General features: G+C 40.3%; 1 protein-coding gene across 1 annotated transcript; it reads left to right on the top strand.

The window, feature by feature from the left end:
- The first annotated feature begins 539 nt into the window (after positions 1 to 539).
- On the top strand, positions 540 to 18198 carry SCNN1A (sodium channel epithelial 1 subunit alpha). Its single transcript, XM_070935368.1, has 12 exons — positions 540 to 934; positions 3132 to 3369; positions 6412 to 6599; positions 10747 to 10847; positions 12111 to 12274; positions 14192 to 14290; positions 14435 to 14552; positions 14674 to 14752; positions 15144 to 15201; positions 15856 to 15911; positions 16664 to 16739; positions 17878 to 18198. The coding sequence occupies exons 1-12, from the start codon at positions 540 to 542 to the stop codon at positions 18196 to 18198; spliced, it is 1893 nt and encodes a 630-aa protein (XP_070791469.1).
- The last annotated feature ends 1792 nt before the right edge of the window (positions 18199 to 19990 follow it).

Genomic DNA, 19990 nt, shown 5'->3' with positions numbered 1-19990 from the left:
TGGTTTGTTGTTTTATTGTGCAAACCACAAATTAGACTAATGGATAAAATCATTAAAAGTTAATCAGAGCTCGCCATTCAGTAAGTACTGAACCAAATAAATTTAATTTATTTTTACATGATAGTTAACCTGTTATAAGTAATATCCAGCATTAATGTTAAATGTCCACCAAAATCCATATTTTAAGTCCAGAGATTTATGTTATAATAGACAAGCTAATGTTTAAAATAATATTTTAATATTTTGCATAACTTTATATATTCTGAAAAATTACATGTGATGCCTGCCAACATCATAATGATACATGGAAGAGGTTTCTGGTCGCAATGTTACCCGGAAATCTAGTTGCTTTGAATTCATTAGGATTTAAGCGTGCATGGTATATGGCTGTACTCCATTCAATTACAGATACCAAGGCACAATGTCACATTCAGAATGCCAAGTCTTTTTATCTGATATCAGGACTTTCATATATGAATGGTAAAATCAGAAGCAAAAACTTCACAGTACTGTTGAATATTCCTTTTCAGCTTTCAACTATGAAGGTTGAAAATCAGTCAGAAGGCAAGAAGATGGAGCAGCCCAGAATGGAGACAAAGCAACAGAATGTGAAGGTGGAAACTGAGATGGAAGAAGAGAAGAAGGAAGAAAGCGAAGGCCTCATTGAATTCTTCAGTTCCTACCAGGACCTTTTCCAATTTTTTTGCAACAATACAACCATCCATGGTGCCATCCGGCTGGTTTGTTCTAAGAAAAATAAGATGAAGACTGCCTTTTGGACAGTCCTTTTTTTCCTGACTTTTGGCCTCTTGTATTGGCAGTTTGGAATCATTTATAAAGATTATTTCAGCTTTCCAGTCAACTTGAATTTGAACCTGAACTCTGATCGGCTTACCTTTCCTGCTGTCACACTATGTACTCTCAATCCTTATAGGTAAGGCTGGTGGTCTTTCAGGTCTGCGTGTTGTGCTCTCCTGGCATTACTATTTGGGGAACTGTGATCCATCAGGGCATTTGATTTATAAAACAAGAGAAGCTATTGACCGTTGAAGTGCATAGTTACCCTTCCCCTCAAAACTTCAATACAGGGCCCAGAACTCCCTTCAATAAGGGAGGTATTAGCAATCAACTCCACCTGAACCACACTCACACAAACACACATTCTTTCCTTTAACTTGTACCACACTGCAACACACACACCAATCTTGCACATGAACTGCCCTAAGTCGTCGTCGTCCCCCACCTCCCTATGCCCTCCAGCCTTCTTGCCTACTACTCCATCATGCTTAACAACTATATGTCTGGAGTTACAACAACAACCAGACAGCAAGGATTGCCATCGCTAAGAGATGTGGTCATGTGATGTCACATTTTATGACTGCGTCACTTAACATCATCATAAGTTGTGGACTACCTGTGGCTGTAGCATTGTAGATTTTAGCGGTGTAGAACTAAAGGATTACTTACAATGTTTACATTATTTTCACAAGGCACTGTTACTTACTACGAAATTTCTCTGACAAATCATTAGTGCCCAAACAAAGCTTCAGGATTTTCAGGAGAAATTTAAATTTTAAATGAAATTGTCCTTAATATTTCTGCTGATGTTCAGATTATAGAGGTTGAATTGCTGAATTCTTCTTCAAGGGTGGAAATTACCTAGAGAGACATGGCTACTATTGCAAAATACCTTCCCAGTAGTGCCTACTGTGGCATAACCATGTCCTAATATTCTTTTTTACATTTATATTCCCTGATATTTCCCTTCATTTCATCCCCACTCCTTTGAATGAGATAGGCAGCAGCTTAAGTTGTCCTTAGCTGCACTGGTGACAGTAATTTTCTCCACATCCTTCCTCAAGGCGTGTGAAATCTGTTAGGCTTTGACACAAGTCATGTGATTCAGAGTGACTGGGACATAGACATCACTGAGATGGATAAGGGTCAGCAACAAGGACCTGTGTCATGCTATCATATTTTCTTCCAACACAAGACTGAATGAATAGCATTATTGTAGGGGAGACATGCTCCAAGAGTCAAGAATTCTAGAACTGATTTTAATTATGTGGCGCTTGGGCTAGAAAGCATAACAAAAATGATGAAGACTGGGAAATTATTAGGATTTAATTTAAATTTAATTGAAGGAATGGAATTGATATAAATCAAATTAAAAAAATGGGTTGTTTTAAAAATTATTCATAATCGTATCTGATTTTTAACAAAATATTATAATAGTTGATGAGAATGGATACAAGCAGAGAGTAATCTCAAAAATAGATGCACGTTCTTCAGTGTTCAGTACTGTAAAATAAATTATAATTGTTATAATAGGGATTAATTTAAGCTTAAAATAATTCATTAAAAAATGACTAAATGTAAGTTGATGGGAATGCAAGGACCAAGCCAAGGATTGGAAGAGTGGGGTGGGGTGATCAAGACTAAGATGAATGAGCACACATTATTATTGTATTGTTGTGTTTTGATGGCCCCAATTGCTTTTTCACTGGCCCTGCCCATTTCCAGGAGTAACCCTTAACATGTTATAGAAAGCTAAAAGTGATTTTGGACATGAAATACCATAGTTAGATCTTCCCTGTTCTAGAAATGATACCTTCAGTCCAACAATCTTGGTAAGAATCCCAGCACAACTGGATCCTAATTTATCTTCTGTTTACCTCTGATATACTGTATTATTAAAAGGAAGTGAAGCTCAACTTTCCTGAGCTTGTGCCTTTGGATATGTTGAATTTTGGCAATATTGACAGAGATTTCTGGAGCTTATAGTCTCACACCAGGGGTGAAATCCAGCAAGTTCTGACAGGTTCCGGAGAACCGGTAGCGGAAATTTTGAGTAGTTCAGAGAACTGGCTAGCCCCCGAGTGGGATGAGAATGGAGATTTTGCAATATCCTTCCCCGAGGAGGAGGGAATGGGGATTTTGTAGTATCCTTCCCCTGGAGTGGGATGGGAATGGAGATTTTGCAGTATCTTTCCCCTGTCACGCCCACCAAGCCACGCCCACAGAACCAGAAGTAAAAAAAATTGGATTTCACCACTGTCCCACACATCTGAAGATCAGCAACTCATTAACAATTGGACACTATCCCTGAAGCCAATTCTTCCATCTTTTAGGTACAGTGCTTTTCGGAAAGAGATGGAAGATTTGGATGAACTGACCCGACAGACTCTTCTGCAGATGTACAAATACAATATGTCTTTGGAGCATAAATCCTCTCAGAAACGCATCTCTAGGAGCCTATACAATCATATCCAGCTCTACCCATTGCATCGACACAAACGTGATATACGAGCCATGGAGGACAGCAACCCTCAAGTGGGCAAAAGACAATCAAGCATTGGTTTCACCCTGGTAAGCATGAGTTTAGATTCTTCTTGAAAAGCTGTGCCAAGACAACTGTGTCAATCTTCTTCATGACCAAATTTCTGGATCTGAAAAGTGTCCATAAATCAAAAGCATGAATATATTGTTCTCGCAGTATCTATCATATTTCTGTGTGTGAGAGAGGAGGGAGGGGGAGAACACAACTAAGTATGTTTAGCATAATGAATAGTAGGCTTAAGAGGGACATGATAGCAGTCTTCTAATACTTGAGGGGCTGTCATAGAGAAGTCAACTTAATCTCCAAAGCACCTGAGGACAAGGCAAGAAGTACGAGTGGAAGATTATTAGTGATCCAACCTAGAATTAAGGAGAAATTTCCAGACCTATGACAACAATTAATCAGTGGAATGGCTTGCCTCCTAAAATTGTTGGTGCTCCAACACCGAAGGCTCTCCATAAGAGATTGGGCAACCATTTGTCTGGAATGGTATACCGCCATGATGGCAAACCTATGGCACATGTGCCAGAGGTGGTACGCAGAACCCTCTCTGTGGGCACGCATGCTATCACCAGCTGCTCTTCTGGTTTCTGGTGTGCCAGCTGGTCTTCACGTGCTCTGGAGCACCGGAAAACCATCTGAAAATGACCAGAAAAATGCCCAAAAAACAAACCGGTTTTGGGGCCATTTTCTGGGCCGTTTTCTGTTTTTTTTTTGGACCATTTTTAGGCTGTTTTCGGGCCAAAATGACCCAAAAATGGCCTGGAAAAACAGCCTGAAAATGGCCAAAAAACCCAGCCAAAAAACATGCGCGCGCCAGCCAGCTGGTCTTTGGGTTTCCGGCGCTCTGGCTGCACGCACATGCACATGCATTCACACCAAGGTGGGTTTCAGCAGGTTCTGACCAGTGGAAATTTTGAGTAGTTCAGAGAATCGGTAAATACCACCTCTGACTGGCCCCCATCTATTCTCTGCCTCTCGAGTCCCAGCTGTTCGGGAGGGAATGGAGATTTTACATTAACATTCCCCTGGATTGGGGTGGGAATGGAGATTTTACAGTATCCTTCCCCTGCCTCACCCACCAAACCATGCCCACCAAGCCATTCCATGCCCATCAAGCCATACCCACAGAACTGGTAGTAAAAAAATTTGAAACCCACCACTGATATTCCATGCATATTTCGATTTGGGCACTTGGTGCCGAAAAAGTTCGTCATCACTGGTATAGCATCTCTTGTTCAAGCAGAGAGATGGACCAGAAGACCTACAAGGTCCCTTCCAACTCTTTTATTCTATGATTTCTATGACTTTTGTGTAGTGCACTTAAAATATTGTTAGAGGAAGCCAGGCAAATTTCACAGAAATGAATGTCATGGTTTTGAAATACACATCTTTAAAATCAATTTATTAAAGTAACCATAGTGCTTTCTCTTTTCCCCAAGGACATTAATCAGAAAGCTATATTGCTGTTAAAATGAATAACAACGTGTTTCTTAACAATTATAGCATAAAGTTTCATAACAATTATAGCATAAGATTTCAAATCAATTCCTTTAAATTCACCACAACAATGGGTAATGGACTAATAGCTTGATGGGCTTTTGCACAATGGAAAGAGATGATAGCAAAGAATAATTCTGCCCCTTCTTAAATTCACTGGAGCTGTTCAGGAATTGGGGATGGGGAAAATACAACATCAACTCATGGTTTTTAAGACAAGATAGCTAATACAAAAATCTTGCTTTGGTGGAAGGGGAGAGAAGGGAAGAGCAGCACATAATTAAGTAAACAATTCTCACAGGATTGTTCATTTATTTACAAGTACTTTTATGCCACTCAAACAACAAAATATATATTAATAATGTTGCCTCAACTAAATCCGAATTAAAACATCATCTTCATAAAGCCACTATATTGTAGCGCCATATACATCCCAGATCCCTACTTATCACATCCTCAGCCCATGAATGAACACGTAAACTGACAGGTTTTCTAAATTCTAATAATGGGGATGCTACTTTATTTCTAAGGCGTAACTGATTGCTCAAGATTTGCATAGAGAATGTTGGTCTCCAAGTCCGCTCCTGCTTCATCCTTCAGGGGGTAGAAACTCTTAGCAAATATGCTCTGTTGGCATGCCTCGGAGAGGCAGATTTTTCCTGGAGCAAGCAACCTCATAAATACCCAATTAGGATTTTAGGGATTAGTATTGTAAAATGAATCTGAAAGCAAACTGGCAGCCAATGCAGTTCCTGCAGTCTAACAACCATGCAGAAGTAGTGTCCTTGGTGCTCCCTGAGCTTCATGGCTTGCTTGCAGATATTTCATGACCCAACTAGGGGAAATCATCATGTATGCAGGTATATCAAGGCACAACGATCAGGATGGGAGCTGCTGCATCCCTGTACTAGCTGTAGTTGTTAATGGTCTTTGAGGGAGTCCCATATAGAACAAGTTATAGTATCGGTTCCATTCCCAGAGGACAGTCATTGAATTAAATAAGGCAGTCTTATCACACAAGTAATTAAGTTATTTGAGGGCAGTTCTATTGATTACTGAATCCATTATATAGCATCATCACCATCATTCTTATATTGCTGAAATGTAAGCAAATACAACACCATCAATACAGAATATAATTTTTAAAAGACTACATGCATTATTATTTTAAAAAATAAATAAAAGGAAGAAAAATGTTTTTTAAAAAGATCCATGTCATATTCTTGTATATCACTATGGGACTGATTCAGTCCTTAAGTTTGTCATTAAATCTAGACTAAATAGAAAAAAATTACTTCATCTTCTGATTTTTGAGAACATAAAAGAGTTTTCAGGAATAAAGAGATTTAATGCTGAATTCATTACATTAATATTGAGGGTTTTGTTGATTTGTGGATAAAAACATCATACAGACATACCGTACATCTGATTCTATAGATGGAGAAGAGGTTTTCATAGAAGCATATGGTGTCCCTTGTCCACTGATTCCTCTATAATTGGGAATGTTTTCCCATCTTGCTGAGTTCATTCTTGTTCCAGAATGGATTTAATGGAATTGGTTTCTTTTTCAGTGTAACGAAAACAAGACAGATTGTTTCCAGCAAATGTATTCTTCCGGTGTGGATGCTATACGGGAGTGGTACAGTTTTCATTACATCAACATTTTGGCAAAGTTCCCTGACACTAAGGCCCTAGAGGAGTCCAACTTCACAAGCTTCATCTATGCCTGCCGATTCAACGAAGCGACATGTAACAAAGCGTGAGTTCCAAAATGATTACTCCATAGATCAACTTAAGTCCTTACCATTCCGGTCTTAGTTCTCACCATTTTCTTTTATTGAAACTATCAGCAACCCACCTTTTTATTATCAATAATTTGATTATTGATATTTACTGATTCACACTATCATTTAAATTTATTTCAAAAAAACAAACTGGTAGGTCTGGGTCATGAGGAAGGAAGTCCTGATATGACCTACACATGTTTTTAATCACCATTTAGTCAAGAGGTAGTTGGATTATAGTCTGCAGTATAGTCTGCAGTTAAGTAAGAGATCTACCACTTCATCTGTAAAACTAAGTTTCTAAAGGAAAACTCTAAATTTCCCAAGAAGGGACAGTTTTCATTATAGCCAAAACCGCATCCAATAAATTTTCTTATGAGCAGGAATGGAAAACTGATCAGTATATCTGAACACCTTCTTGGCCTCCTTCTCTGGCTGATCCTCAGAGGACAAGGCTTGGATGACACACAAACAAATCATGCCTTGAGCTATTTGTGATTAGATTACTGTTAATGGGAGTAGCCAGCAGGTATAGTCTATACCAACACATCACTCATTCATCACAAAGCCTGAATTTCATTTGCTTTAGTGGTGTGAGTACAATGAATCTTTACACAGGCTAAGACTCCTTAATAGCTTTCCAGTCTTATGGAGAAGGCTGTATGTAGAGTTCCGAAATATAGTTCATTTCAGGCCTTCCAGTGAACACATAAATATCTGAGTTTGGGCTTGGAGATGTAATTTTACTTAGTAATATCTCAAATCAACATACATATAGCAGTATCTTATGAAGGTAAAGCTAGATGATCCTCAGAATAACATACTCTTCTGATTAAGAAAATGGAATTGAATATCACTCAGAGTTTGCTTTGGAGTGGCTTATAAGTCTTGCAAAATAAATAAAAACTTTACTTATAATATGCTCCTTATTGGATAAGGATCCTGGAAAACAAAAGGTATCAACCATGGCTCACTTACCTGGAGAGGGAAATTCTGTGTTTTCCTCTACTTGCTGCCATCTGTGTTCATACCTGAAGGTTTTTGACATGCAGGAGGGTAGTTATGGGAGATTTTTCCCATGGTGCCAGATCCTAAGCTAAGAAGAGTTGCACTTGTAGGTTAAAATGTGCTCCCAATTTGTTAGCCCTTTTAACAAGCTAGGTTCTCAATCACCAGTCCTGTTAAGCATCTTATGTATTTTGTACTAATCTCACATCTACTTCCCTGACAGCACAGGGAGCTCCAATGGACTTACTTCACTGAACATAAAAACATATAAAAATAGCTTCCAAGACATGCTGACATGTACCTATTGAAGTTGTGTAATCAATAAATTATTTGAGCATAAATTTATGACCTTATGCAATTACCCAATAGATCAGATTATGTAATAGTATCATATACCCACAGCACAGGGGTGAGTTCTACTTACCTTTACTACCGGTTTGCAACAGGATTGCGCGCGTTCTCTTCGCTCACGCACATGCCTTCCTTCTGCGCATGCGCAGAAGCTTCTGTGCATGCGCAGATCGCCGATGACAATATCCGGAGCTGTGGGCGGGGCCTCCCGCTGGTTTTACTACCAGTTCTTGCGAACCGGTCCGAACCGGGGGCAACCCACCACTGCCACAACAGAATAGAAGTGCTGTGTTTCAAAGATCATTTTGAAGAACTACAAAAAGAAGGGCGGGACAGATTTTGGGAGGGGAGAATAAGACATTTTCTCATAATATTTGCCCCATTTTCATTGCACTACCCGTTTTCCCCCTTAGCATTTCCTATTCCAGGAAGGTTAAAAAAAAAAAGGAGTTCCTGCAGATTTTACTCTGCTAGTCATTGCCAGCTATAGGGGGCAGTGCTCATCTCCATTTCAAGGGCCACTGAGCCAGCACTGTTCGAGGACAGTGAGTGCAGAAACTGGAGCGCGCGCCAGAGCACCAGAATCTGAAAGAGAACAGCTGACCGATGCGCATGTGCACAGCAGCCAGCTGCTCTTCCGGGTTCCATTGTGCACATGTGCACTGGGCAGCTGGTCTGGTGCACATGCGCACCGGACCAGTTCTCTGGCATGCATACGTATGATGGAACCCAGAAGACCAGCTGGCAACAGCACACGTGCCCACAAAGAGGGCTCTGCGTGTCACCTCTAGCACACGTGCCATAGGCTCACCATCACAGGCTTACAACATGGAGATTAGCATTTAACAAAAGTCATCTGGATAAATGTTTTACAGATTTGTTTCTTCTCAATAACTGCCCAACAACTAATTTCACTTTTTTTATTTACCTTTCTTTTGAAAATGCTTCTGTTTGTCCACCACTTTACATCTCCGGTTCTCTCTTTCTGTGGAGATATAGATATATATATCTCCATGTTTAGAGAGTGATGTGTATAAGCACACACAAGTTTATGTACATCATAATCAAGACCTAGAGCAACTGTGGCATTGACAAAAGACAAGATACAGATGAAATAAGAAAAAAAGTGGTTCCAAGTTAAGATCATAAGGTTTGTGAAGCCACTAACTCTGATGGGAGTCATCCCCACAAAGGGAAGTAGGCAAGATTTGAAAAAGAATGGTTTCAAAATACCTTGGAGGAATTTTTTGGAGGGAATGGTGAGGGAGTCACAACTTGTGACTCATCAAAGCTGACACAGTCCACTAGCCATGCTATTCAAGGCCAAGAACTTATTAACCACCCCCTCTCCTTTTCTCTGACTTTTCAGTGTCAAGAAAGCAGCAAAACCAGGAAGTTTATTAAATCCCTAGTGGGTTCCATTTGTCATGGTGATGAAATAATGACTATGTGACCACACTTAAAACTGGAATTAGCCACATTGGTTGGGTCTCTTTTCAGGAACAATATGGCCTTTTTTTCCCCCACTGCAGTTGAACTCTTTTGGATCCAGCTGGCACCTGGACAAGCCACCATTAGTTCCAACAATTGTTTGCAGACTTAGTTAGTTAACCTTTCTCTGGAATTTCTTTCACAACTTGTGTACACTCCACACACACCTCAGCCAAGCTTACCTGCTGCTGGCACCAAGCTTCCTTCTACATATTTAAGACCATTGATAAATGCCAGCTGCATGACCCCCTGATGCGGGGGTCATAAGCAGTGTGACATGACATGAAGAAGTTCATCCATCTCATTTTAGAAGTTGATCTTCTCTAGAGAAGCCAATTTATACATCTATCAGGATTTCCCACCAAAAATCACAAATAGTTTGCACATCTTTCCTACACTCAACTAAATTTATTTATTTATTTATTTTATTTTAATTTGATTTATATGCCGCCCTTCTCCGAAGACTCAGGGCGGCTTACAATGTGCTCAGCAATAGCCTTCATCCTTTTGTATATTTATACAAAGTCAGCTTATTGCCCCCACAAACTGGGTCCTCATTTAACCTACCTTAGAAAGGATGGAAGGCTGAGTCAACCTTGAGCCTTGGCGAGATTCGAACCCTGCAGTAATTGCAGGCAGCTGGTCTTAAGCAGCTTAATAACAGGGTGCCTCAAACCCTTGTACTACCAAGGCTCTTCAACCTCAAATAAGGTTTTGGTTCATTGAATTTTTCTTTAAGAAAAAAATACATTGTCTGGCTTGATTTTTTTAAAAAAGTATCTACGATAGTCTTAACATGGAACAAAAGAGGCATGATATGTTATTAAATCTTTCTATACAAAAAAGAATCTCAAGGTGCAGCATGTATAGTGGTAGAATTATTTGGTTGGGTTCACACAATACATTAAACCGTAGACACAGATTAATAATGCATAACTGTTGTGTTCAATAACATGTTATGCTCACAGCATGGTTTATGTAATAGCCCGATTCTCACAATAAGCTGGTACTGTGTTCTTACGTTTTGAAACTCAAACCACACAACCCCATTTCAACCTAGCCTGGCACAAAAGAGACAACCATCTTAACATAAAAGTTCTCTTAGTTCAAATTTTGTATGTTGTTTTTCCAACATGCAAAATTTCAAGTAAGAGAACATTTATGTTAAGAGGATCCCAATAAAGATAGTATCCTTTTTCCTCTAAGGGCTGCAAAGTCAGTTATTTGACTCAGTTGTACAGTTAGTTGCAATCTTTATTTTTGTTCTTTCAGGAACTATACACATTTTCATCACCCTATTTATGGGAACTGCTACACATTCAACGACAACAGCAGCACTTTGTGGATGTCCTCCTTGCCTGGGATCAACAATGGTGAGCAAATGCCAAAAAATGGTAATGAATGTCTGGAAAGGCTCTTATAACAATAGCCGCTGAGTCCCTTGTTTGTATACACAAATAATGCTAGGGAAGCCAAACAGAAAAAAAGATTTTATGTTTTTTGTTCTATTTTCAGTATCCAGGCTCCTCTGGGCATAGGCTTAATTGCACTAAGGAGATACTGCCGTTATTTCTTAAAACTACAGAATAGGGAGAGAGCATCCTTTGACTGGTGAGGAATGCAGAAAAATTCTGCATGAAGAAAAATAGCCATATTGGAAATGAAGGCCAGAATTAAACTTTACATAACCTGGCTTTCTCTACCTACTGATCATTATGGGCAAAAGAGAGTGTGAGTGTGGGTGGGTGTTCACACTCACGCATGTTAAAAAAAGGAGTCTGCACTGTTACCTTTCTTTTCTAAGTGACTTATCTTTTTTTGCGTTACATCATAGGCATCATATTGGTTTGGTGATATTCTCAGAGTTGCCACCATTTAATTCCCTTCTCAATTCAGTTGTGTTTTTCTTCTAACTCTTGATTTTTGCATTTCAAGTTCTTATGAGACATGTTTTCCAAATGAAGGACAGCAAACTACAGACTTTTAATTGCAGAGCCTTAAATACCTGAGGCTGTCCTACCACAACATGTTATTTTTTTATATAAAGTTGATATTTGGGTTATTTAATGCAAAGCAGCAGCCTCAAGATTTTTTTTTTTACAAAATATATATTCTTAACTTTAGTTTCAGTCTGTGTGCATTATTTCCATAATACACAATGGCTAGGCTGCAGTTGTTAGATGGTTTTATTATCTATGCTGAGAACATTTTGTAAAAAGGTGTATCCAGCAATAGAACTTTCCCTGCCAGTTTGAAGTGATGTTTGCCTATTTATATAACACAGGCCCGGCCTCTATGACTCAATGACAAAAGCACAAATTGTACCTTGACTGTACTCCAACCAAGTATTTTTTCCCTCTTCAGGTTGTCTTACATCCTTTTTAAGATTAGCAAATTCTATTTAAGAAACTTTTTTTTAAAGTCAGAACATTCAGGCATAAGGCCACTGTACTGCTACATTAGAATTTCATCTCAGAAACATATTCAAAGCTTTGGAAGGCTACTATGGCTCTCTCATTTGTTTCTAACATTGTTTGGACTCCTTCAAAGTGGCAACATTTATTTTAAATTTTATATCTCCCTCCCTGAATCACTTGATCTCTTGAGATAATCACCCTTGGTTTCTATCTCCGCAGGCCTTTCTCTCGTTGTTCGCACAGAGCAAAATGACTTTATCCCACTATTGTCCACTGTGACAGGAGCCCGAGTAATGGTCCACAATCAGAATGAACCCGCCTTCATGGACGAAGGGGGTTTTAATGTGCGTCCTGGCATAGAAACATCCATCAGTATGAGAAAGGTGAGAGACGCGAGGAAGATAAGCCTTGCTTTGATCATGAGGGTGGAATCACTTCTCTTCCAAAGAAAGGAAATATAAGCACATGGCTAAAGAAAAACAGGCTCAGTTCAGTTCAGTTTTATTCAGTTCAGAGTTTATTAGAACTCATAGTTTACCAAAAGAAAACATGAACTATTATGGTGCTGTAAATCTAGAGTCTATCAACAAACCATCAATACAATGAATTGTCATAAAGTCAACCTACCATTTTCTTATCTAGGGGTGTGTATTTGTGTGTGTGTGTATGTTAAAAGTTTAACAAGGCACAGAAAAGAAAGAACTGGCTCTCGCAGAGTGTTCTGTGCTGTTAAACAGAAAGTTTAACAGCACAGAACACTATTCCAGTAATGTTAAGCTGTGGGAACATTCAATTCCCAGAATTCCCCAGCCAGCATTCTGGGAATTGAATCCACATAGGTTAAAGTTACTGGGTTTAAAGTTACTGGAGAAAAACTGATCTAGTCTTAAAAGTGTTTACTTGCTTCTATCCCACAATGTAAGAAGCAACTATGAGCCTTTTCTTCACTACTTACAAAACATAGAAATCTATTCAGTGAAATTACAAGATGTCACAGTTCCCAATGAGTGGCCTCCCATGGTCCTTATTGATTTAAAAAAATGAGCCAAGGGTTTGTGTTTTTCCTTAATCAAAAAATGTGACTGGCAGTTGATGGTCAATTGTTTTATCAGATCTTAATATACAGTACTTCACAGAGTTCTTATCAGAATGAAATTGGGAAAATAATTCTTTACCTTAAAGAAGATAAAATAGCCCTTTCGAATCACTTGGTAAATACGAAAGATACAATCCCCCATCCTACGTTTGTGAAAAACAGTGCAATGCGTAGCTTCTCACAGTATATCATTCTCCTTTCCACTTAGTGTGCCATTGTTATGTCAAGGAGATATTTAAATTTGGGATTTCACCAGTGGTGGGTTGTTACCGGTTCGCACTGGATTGGGTGAACCGGCAGCGGCAGTGAAGGGAGGCTCCATCCACCCGCCCGGATGCTTCTACGCATGCGCAGAAGTATTGTGCCGACGCGCGAACTGGTGGCGGCGGATTTTAAAACCCACCCCTGGATTTCACCATCGAGTACCTACCATCATTTTCACAGGCTCCCATCACACAGCTATTAGCATTACAAAAAGGACTGGCACCAACCACGGGGACACGGATGCTGTCAGATGAGACAGAGGAAGGCTCCTGGTTTAGCTTTTATGACTTAGTGTGTTATAATAATAAGAATATAGGTAGTCCTTGACTTATGACCACAATTGAGCTCAAAAGTTCCATTGCTAAGCAAAACAGTTAAGTTTTGCTCCATTTTACTACCTTCCTTGCCACAGTTGTCAAGTGAATCACTGCAATTGTTAAGTTAGTAGCACAGTTGTTAAGTGAATCTGGCTTCCCCATTGACTTTGCTCATCATAAGGTCACAAAATGTGATCACATGACCCCAGGACACTGCAACCATCATAAATGCAGTACATGCCAGTTACCAAATGTCCAAATTTTGATCACATGACCATGGGGATGCTGCAAAAGTCGTGTGAAAGCCAGTCATAAGCCATCTTTTTCAGTGCCGTTGTAATGGAATGGTTGTAAGTTGAGGACTACCAGTCTGACAGTTATTACTGGCTGGCTGGGGAATTCTGAGAGTTGAAGTCCACACATCTCAAAATCGCCAAGGTTGAGAAACAATGACCTGGAGTGGACCAGATGCTTTTAGAAAATCTTCAGATTAACAACATTTCTAATTTGAGTTTGAGTCAGGCAGTACCTTCAGCCATTAGGCAAAGAAAAGATCTGACACCCAGATGCAAAAAAGAAAACAAAAACTGCATTGATTTGACAAGCTGTAAATTGGCTGACAGGAAACCACCCAGCGTCTTGGGGGAAGCTACAGTGACTGCACAGAAGATGGAAGTGATGTGCCAGTGAAGAACCTCTTCCCATCCCGTTACACAGAACAGGTACCTTGCCTCAACAGAATCATTCTCCTACCCAATCTGGGCTCTGCCCAATCCTCTCCCTGCATTGGGATTATTCCCATCACCAAAAATCTCGCAGCATGAATGCACAGCTGAATATTCAAAGGCCTCCTTTTGCTCTCCTAGGTCTGCATACGTTCCTGTTTCCAGACCAGTATGGTAGAACAATGTGGCTGTGGCCATTACTTCTATCCCTTACCCCGTGGAGCAGAGTATTGTAACTCCGCTAAGCATACAGCCTGGGGTAAGTACAGAGAAAAGGCAAGGAGGAATCCATCCATATCACCTCTCTGTAACCCCCCCCCCAGCTCTTTTTGTTGATAAGAGATTGTTCAATTAATACATGCTTCTCTATTTCCTATTAGGTTACTGCTATTATAAACTTCAAGCTGAATTTAAAGCAGACCACCTGGGCTGCTTCACTAAATGCCGGAAACCTTGCAAGTAAGTAGGCTTCAAAACTTGTGGAGTTGCATTCCTGGGTCTGGCCAAATTCCACAGAGCTTGCTTAGCAATAGAAGATATTCAGGGAAACGGAACGAACAGATTTTATCCTTGAGACATCCATGCAGGCCGGCCAACAAATTCTAGCTGAAAGGAGGAGCACCCAAGCAGGGGAATAAAAAGAAAGGAGGTGGTGCACCTCCGTTTAAATATTCTCATAGTTTATTTGAGCTGAAGAGTAATAAATGTTTGTTGCTCAGATGCTGGCAGCAGGTTCATCTATGGGACTTCCCTCAACCATGCAAGTTCACTTTTGAATGAAGATGCCAGCCAAAGAGCTTGTCTCAAGTGTGCTGGGTGACGCATCTGAAGTTTTTTTACTTTTCTTTAGAGTGACAGGGTACCAGCTGTCAGCCGGATATTCAAGATGGCCTTCGCCTGTCTCTGAGGTAAGAAGCTGATTTTTGCTGTAGGGCAGTGTTTCTCACAAGAACCAATTTTGTATAGTTGTTAAATCATCAGGCTAGAAACCAGGAGAGTGTGAATTCTAGTCCTGCCTTGGGCACAAAGCCAACTGGGCGACTCATCATCAGTCTTAGACCCAGGAAGGAGGCAACAGCAAACCACTTCCGAAAAACCTTGCCAAAAAAATTGTAGAGACTAGACCAAGCAGTCGCCAGGATTCAACCCTGACTCGAAGGCAGTGCAAAAAAGTATTTCTTAATCTTAGCAACTCTAAGGTGTGTGGACTTCTTGGTGCTAGGGAATTTGGGGGATTGAAGTCCATCTATCTCTAAAAGTTTCAGGGATGAGAAATATTTGAAAGCTACGAAGGACCAAATGAATGCATCACACCAATGGATGCAAAAGCATCTTCCTTTTAATGCTCATTTTATAAGTGAAAGGCATGGGGTGGAGAGAGAAATCTAAACCAGATCTAACCTATCACTTGGAGGAGAGAAATACTGAAAGCAAAAAGTGCTCTTTTGCGCTCAAAATATCTTTTTTCCCACAATTATTATTTTTTGAATAGTTATGTTTATGCATGAGCTGTTAATAGTCCTTGAACTGTTTAAACTGATATTGCAAATCTATCATTTCAGTCTTGGGTGTTTCACATGCTGAACCGGCAGAATAAATACAATGTCATATCTAAAAGGTAAGAGCTCCCCCTACAGATGAAATAATATTAGAGCTGGGAGGAAAAGTGTTGATTAAAGTCAAACCAACGGAGTGAAACAGCAGTGCCGAGGGGAAAAAAAGATGAGGGAAATGGAGTGAAAGTACAATATATTAACTGCTTCAAGATCAGCTGGAAATATTGGAGTGTAAAGTATCAATCTGTGCAGTCCTGGTTATATCATTAGTTAATGGTTCAGGATGCTATGAGCTCAGAAATTAGATTACGGTAAGTAAATCTTGAAAAGTGCAGCTTTTCCTATGGACAGATCTTCAAGTGCAGAAAACTATTCAGAAGTCCATTCTTCCACAAAATATTAGTTTCTTTTAGACTGCCAACCACAAACTGCTGAGTGGTTCAGAAGAAATTAAAGATCAGCGGCAATCCCAGCATCTGAACTGACTCATTATATGATTTGCATATCACAACAGGAGTTTAAAGTAAAATTAGACATCCCACGAAGTAGCTATTAAAAACTGCACTAAAGCTGGTATAGATCTGAGGATTCTGCCTTGAATGTTTGGGTATTAAAGACTCCTATTGCAGATATATTTGCCTAGCAGCAAGGTTCACTAAACTAAAGGACATTTATTTATTCTAAGTAAATGCTTCCTCAAAGATGACCTACTGAGATAAGATTTTTTCTAAATGAGGCTGGTTAGAATTGCAGTCTTACACCGATGCACCTTTCTAACGAGACTGGACTCATTCCTTCTCTCTTCTGTTGCCAGGGATGGAATTGCCAAAGTAAATATATTTTTCAATGAATGGAATTATAAAAGCAACGGAGAATCTCCGGCTTTCACGGTATGTCCACACATTTGATTGCATGCTGCCAATAGCCTAAAATATCACAGAGCCACCATCTTTAACATCCTTCTAGTTGGTCAAATTCTAGAACTATCTTTTATAGGATCTTCTCCAGCATCTTCCTTTAAACCATGCTTCCATTTTTAATAGACTGCATTTTTTCAATTTGCGAGCTATTTAGGAGATAAGACAGAATGCAGTGTCAGATAATGTTAATTATTATCCTGTTTCCTCCAAAATAAGACATCCCCTGATAATAAGCCCAATCAGGCTTTTGAGCGCATGGCAATAAGGCCAAGCGCTTATTTCAAGGTTCAAAAAAATATAAGACAGGGTCTTATTTTCGGGGAAACATGGTAATACTAATTAGAGCAATACTTTTAGGCACATCTTAGCCTGACAGAGCAATCTCTCTTTCACTAATCTCAGAATAATTGATGGAGAAGTTTTTAGTCTATGCCTCAATCCTAGCAGGAAAATTTGAAATTATTTTCAACTATTGTGAAAGGTTACCCATATTAGGTTGATCAGGGGGAAAAAACTTAACTATTTTTTCTTAGCCCCAATCTATCCGTTCATTTAAGCAAATGTTTATAGTGAAAATTCTCTAAATGTACTCTACAAACATTTCTCAGTAATTGACTCTGCAAACATTTCTCAGTAATTGACATTTGACCTGCAGTATTTTTACTGTAGGTATCAGTAATTGTACAGTTGATACATAGCAAAAGACAAGTATTAGCAGAATATCACAGCTGATGTGTAACAGTAAGCAATAAACGTTTCATAGATAGTACAATGACACGAGTAACTTTACCTTAGCTTCATTCAACAAATCAAAATGATAGCCAAAGCTTGATAACCATTTATTTTTGCACTGTATCTTTAAGCATTGGGTTAAATTTCAAGATGTAGTTTCAACTTTGACAGGATTGATCCTGCTTTTGAGACAAAAGCAGCATGTTTATTCTTATGTATAACCAGAGATTTTCCAATTCCTAGAACCAACAACAAACCCCTTAAAATCTAGGCAAGTCCAAAGCAAAATATGTTAGTTCTTCAACCTCTATCAATATATCAGCTGGACACAGAGATCTTTTTGAACCATTTTTAATTTTGTGTTTTCCTTGTACAGGTGGTAACATTGCTTTCCCAGCTAGGGAACCAGTGGAGTCTTTGGTTTGGTTCATCAGTCCTTTCTGTGGTGGAACTGGCTGAGCTGATTTTGGATTTTTTGATCCTCACAAGCATCCTGGTTTTCCGCCGGCTGTACTTATATCAATCTTCAGACCTTTATACACCCAACAGCTCACATAACTCTGTCTTCCACAACGCACTTTCAACTCACAAAACTCCACAAGAAATACCTGTTGAGACTGGGATTGCTGCACTGCCATCTTATAACACCTTAGAAACATTAGACTTACACAGAGTTTTCTTCAGGAGAACAGAATAAAATCCAGACCAGGATGCTTTGGATATGACATTATGATGTACTTTAATTAATGCTGACTATAGACTCAGCACTTGGAACTAACTTGTTAGCTGGATTCTCACACCCAGAGAAGACAGGCCTGAATTTCATCTAAAAGAATTCTGGGGATACAGATCCAGTGACATGAAAGCACCTTTCTTTCCTATTTTGTCCTTGGTGTGTGCAATTTCTCAAGTCTGTATCTGTCCACCACCAAACAAAATTAAAAAGATGGTTGCTGTGTATTTTTTCCCCCTTATATTTTGAGAAATAAGTTTCTGCATTTGATCTTGGTTGTTACTTTCCGTTTCTTTTCTTTGAGGCCACTTGCTGATCAAATTAAACTCAAGTAGACAAAGACATCTAACCCCTTTCTTGTAGGTTAAAAACAAACACAAGATTTTTGGTATTTTTCCCATCCCTTGAGATAGCTAGAACTCTTTGCTGATTGCAGCCAAGTATCAGCATGAAAATATGCACTGGAAACCAAGAACAGCTAAAGAGGATATGAAAGCTTCCTAAGATTAGAACAATCCTAATACCCGTATTTCCCCAAAAATAAGACCGGGTCTTATTTTCTTTTAGGCTTGAAAATAAGCACTTGGGCTTATTTTCGGGGAGGTCTTTCTTTTTTTTTTTTTTTTTGAGGTGCAGGAGGCGGCGAGCATGGTCACCTCATGGGCCCCTTAACCACAGCCCATGGATCAACTGATCCAGTGAGGGTTGGGCATTCTGTCTCTCCGGGTGCCAGGAGATGTTTCCAGCGCACTCTTGCTAGCCCCAGCCCTGCCCACCGCACCAGGCAATCTTGCAGGCAAAGGCCCCTCTGTTCCGCAGCTTACCTTGTGGCTATGGAACAGGTGGTGACCACGCTTTGTGCTCTGCCAGGCCTGGAGCTCGGGTGTTGCTTGGGCTGCTGCTAAGATGAGGCAGGAAGCCATGCGGCCTGTCGGAATCGGTTTCCCACCCCCCACCCCCCACCTCTACCCGGCTGCTGCTGCTTGAGAAAAGGACAGGCAATTGTGGAAGATTATAGGAAGCTCGTGTTTACGATAGAAGCAAAACCCAGCCTGTCCCTTTCAAGCAATCAAATGTCTGTTTGTGTGTGTGTGTGTGAGAGAGAGAGAGAACAAGAGGATGGAGGGGAGCAAAAAGAATTGCAGGCAACACTGTTTGAAAGGGTTTCCTCTCTGCCTTTGGGACAGCACCCTTCTAATGCCCGCTGCCATGGAAAAGGTAAAGCTGAAGCAGGTGGAGACTGTGTGGGGTTCCTCCGATGGCCTCTCCAGCCCCGGCACTGCTCAGGGGCGGTCCATATATGAGGTGTGGGTACGGGTTCAGTTTGGCATTTCACCTTCCATCCTCTTATGAACTTTTGGCTCAACGCAAAAGAAGCAGCAGAAGTCTTTCTTTCTCTCCCCCAAATGCCACCAGAAATGAGACTCATTGCGAGGGCGCAGCCTCTTGGAGCAGCACCCTGCAAAGGTTTGTTGTGGCATTGCACGCGTTGACGGCAGCACTGCTGTGAGCTTCATCACCCTGGCGCAGTTGGCATCCTGCCCCTCGCAACTGCGCCGGTATGTCAAACCTCACGGTGGTGCCTCCGCTTGCACGCACAATGGAACAAGCCTCAGTGCAAGGTTCAACATACTGGTGCAGCCGCAAGCGGCAGGATGCCAGCTGCAGTGGTGTGATGAAGCTCGTGGCAGTACTGCCATTCACGCGTGCAATGTCACAACAAACTTTACAGGGTCCTGCTCCAAGAGGCTGCCCC

The sequence above is a fragment of the Pituophis catenifer genome, unplaced genomic scaffold, assembly GCF_029215685.1.
Source record: "Pituophis catenifer annectens isolate HBS135680 unplaced genomic scaffold, rPitCat1.0.hap2 SCAF_2, whole genome shotgun sequence".
In the NCBI taxonomy this organism is placed as follows: Eukaryota; Metazoa; Chordata; class Lepidosauria; order Squamata; family Colubridae; genus Pituophis; species Pituophis catenifer.
Note: the sequence above shows the minus strand (reverse complement) of the source record. Positions and strands in the feature narration are given on the sequence as shown.

What these genes read in the sequence shown, in the direction of transcription:
- SCNN1A (XM_070935368.1), top strand. Translation starts at nt 540, where the DNA reads ATGAAGGTTGAAAATCAGTCAGAAGGCAAGAAGATGGAGCAGCCCAGA. An exon ending in CATCCCGTTACACAGAACAG is followed by an intron (nt 14,291 to 14,434) that starts GTACCTTGCCTC and finishes TTGCTCTCCTAG; the next exon opens with GTCTGCATACGTTCCTGTTT. An exon ending in CGCTAAGCATACAGCCTGGG is followed by an intron (nt 14,553 to 14,673) that starts GTAAGTACAGAG and finishes ATTTCCTATTAG; the next exon opens with GTTACTGCTATTATAAACTT.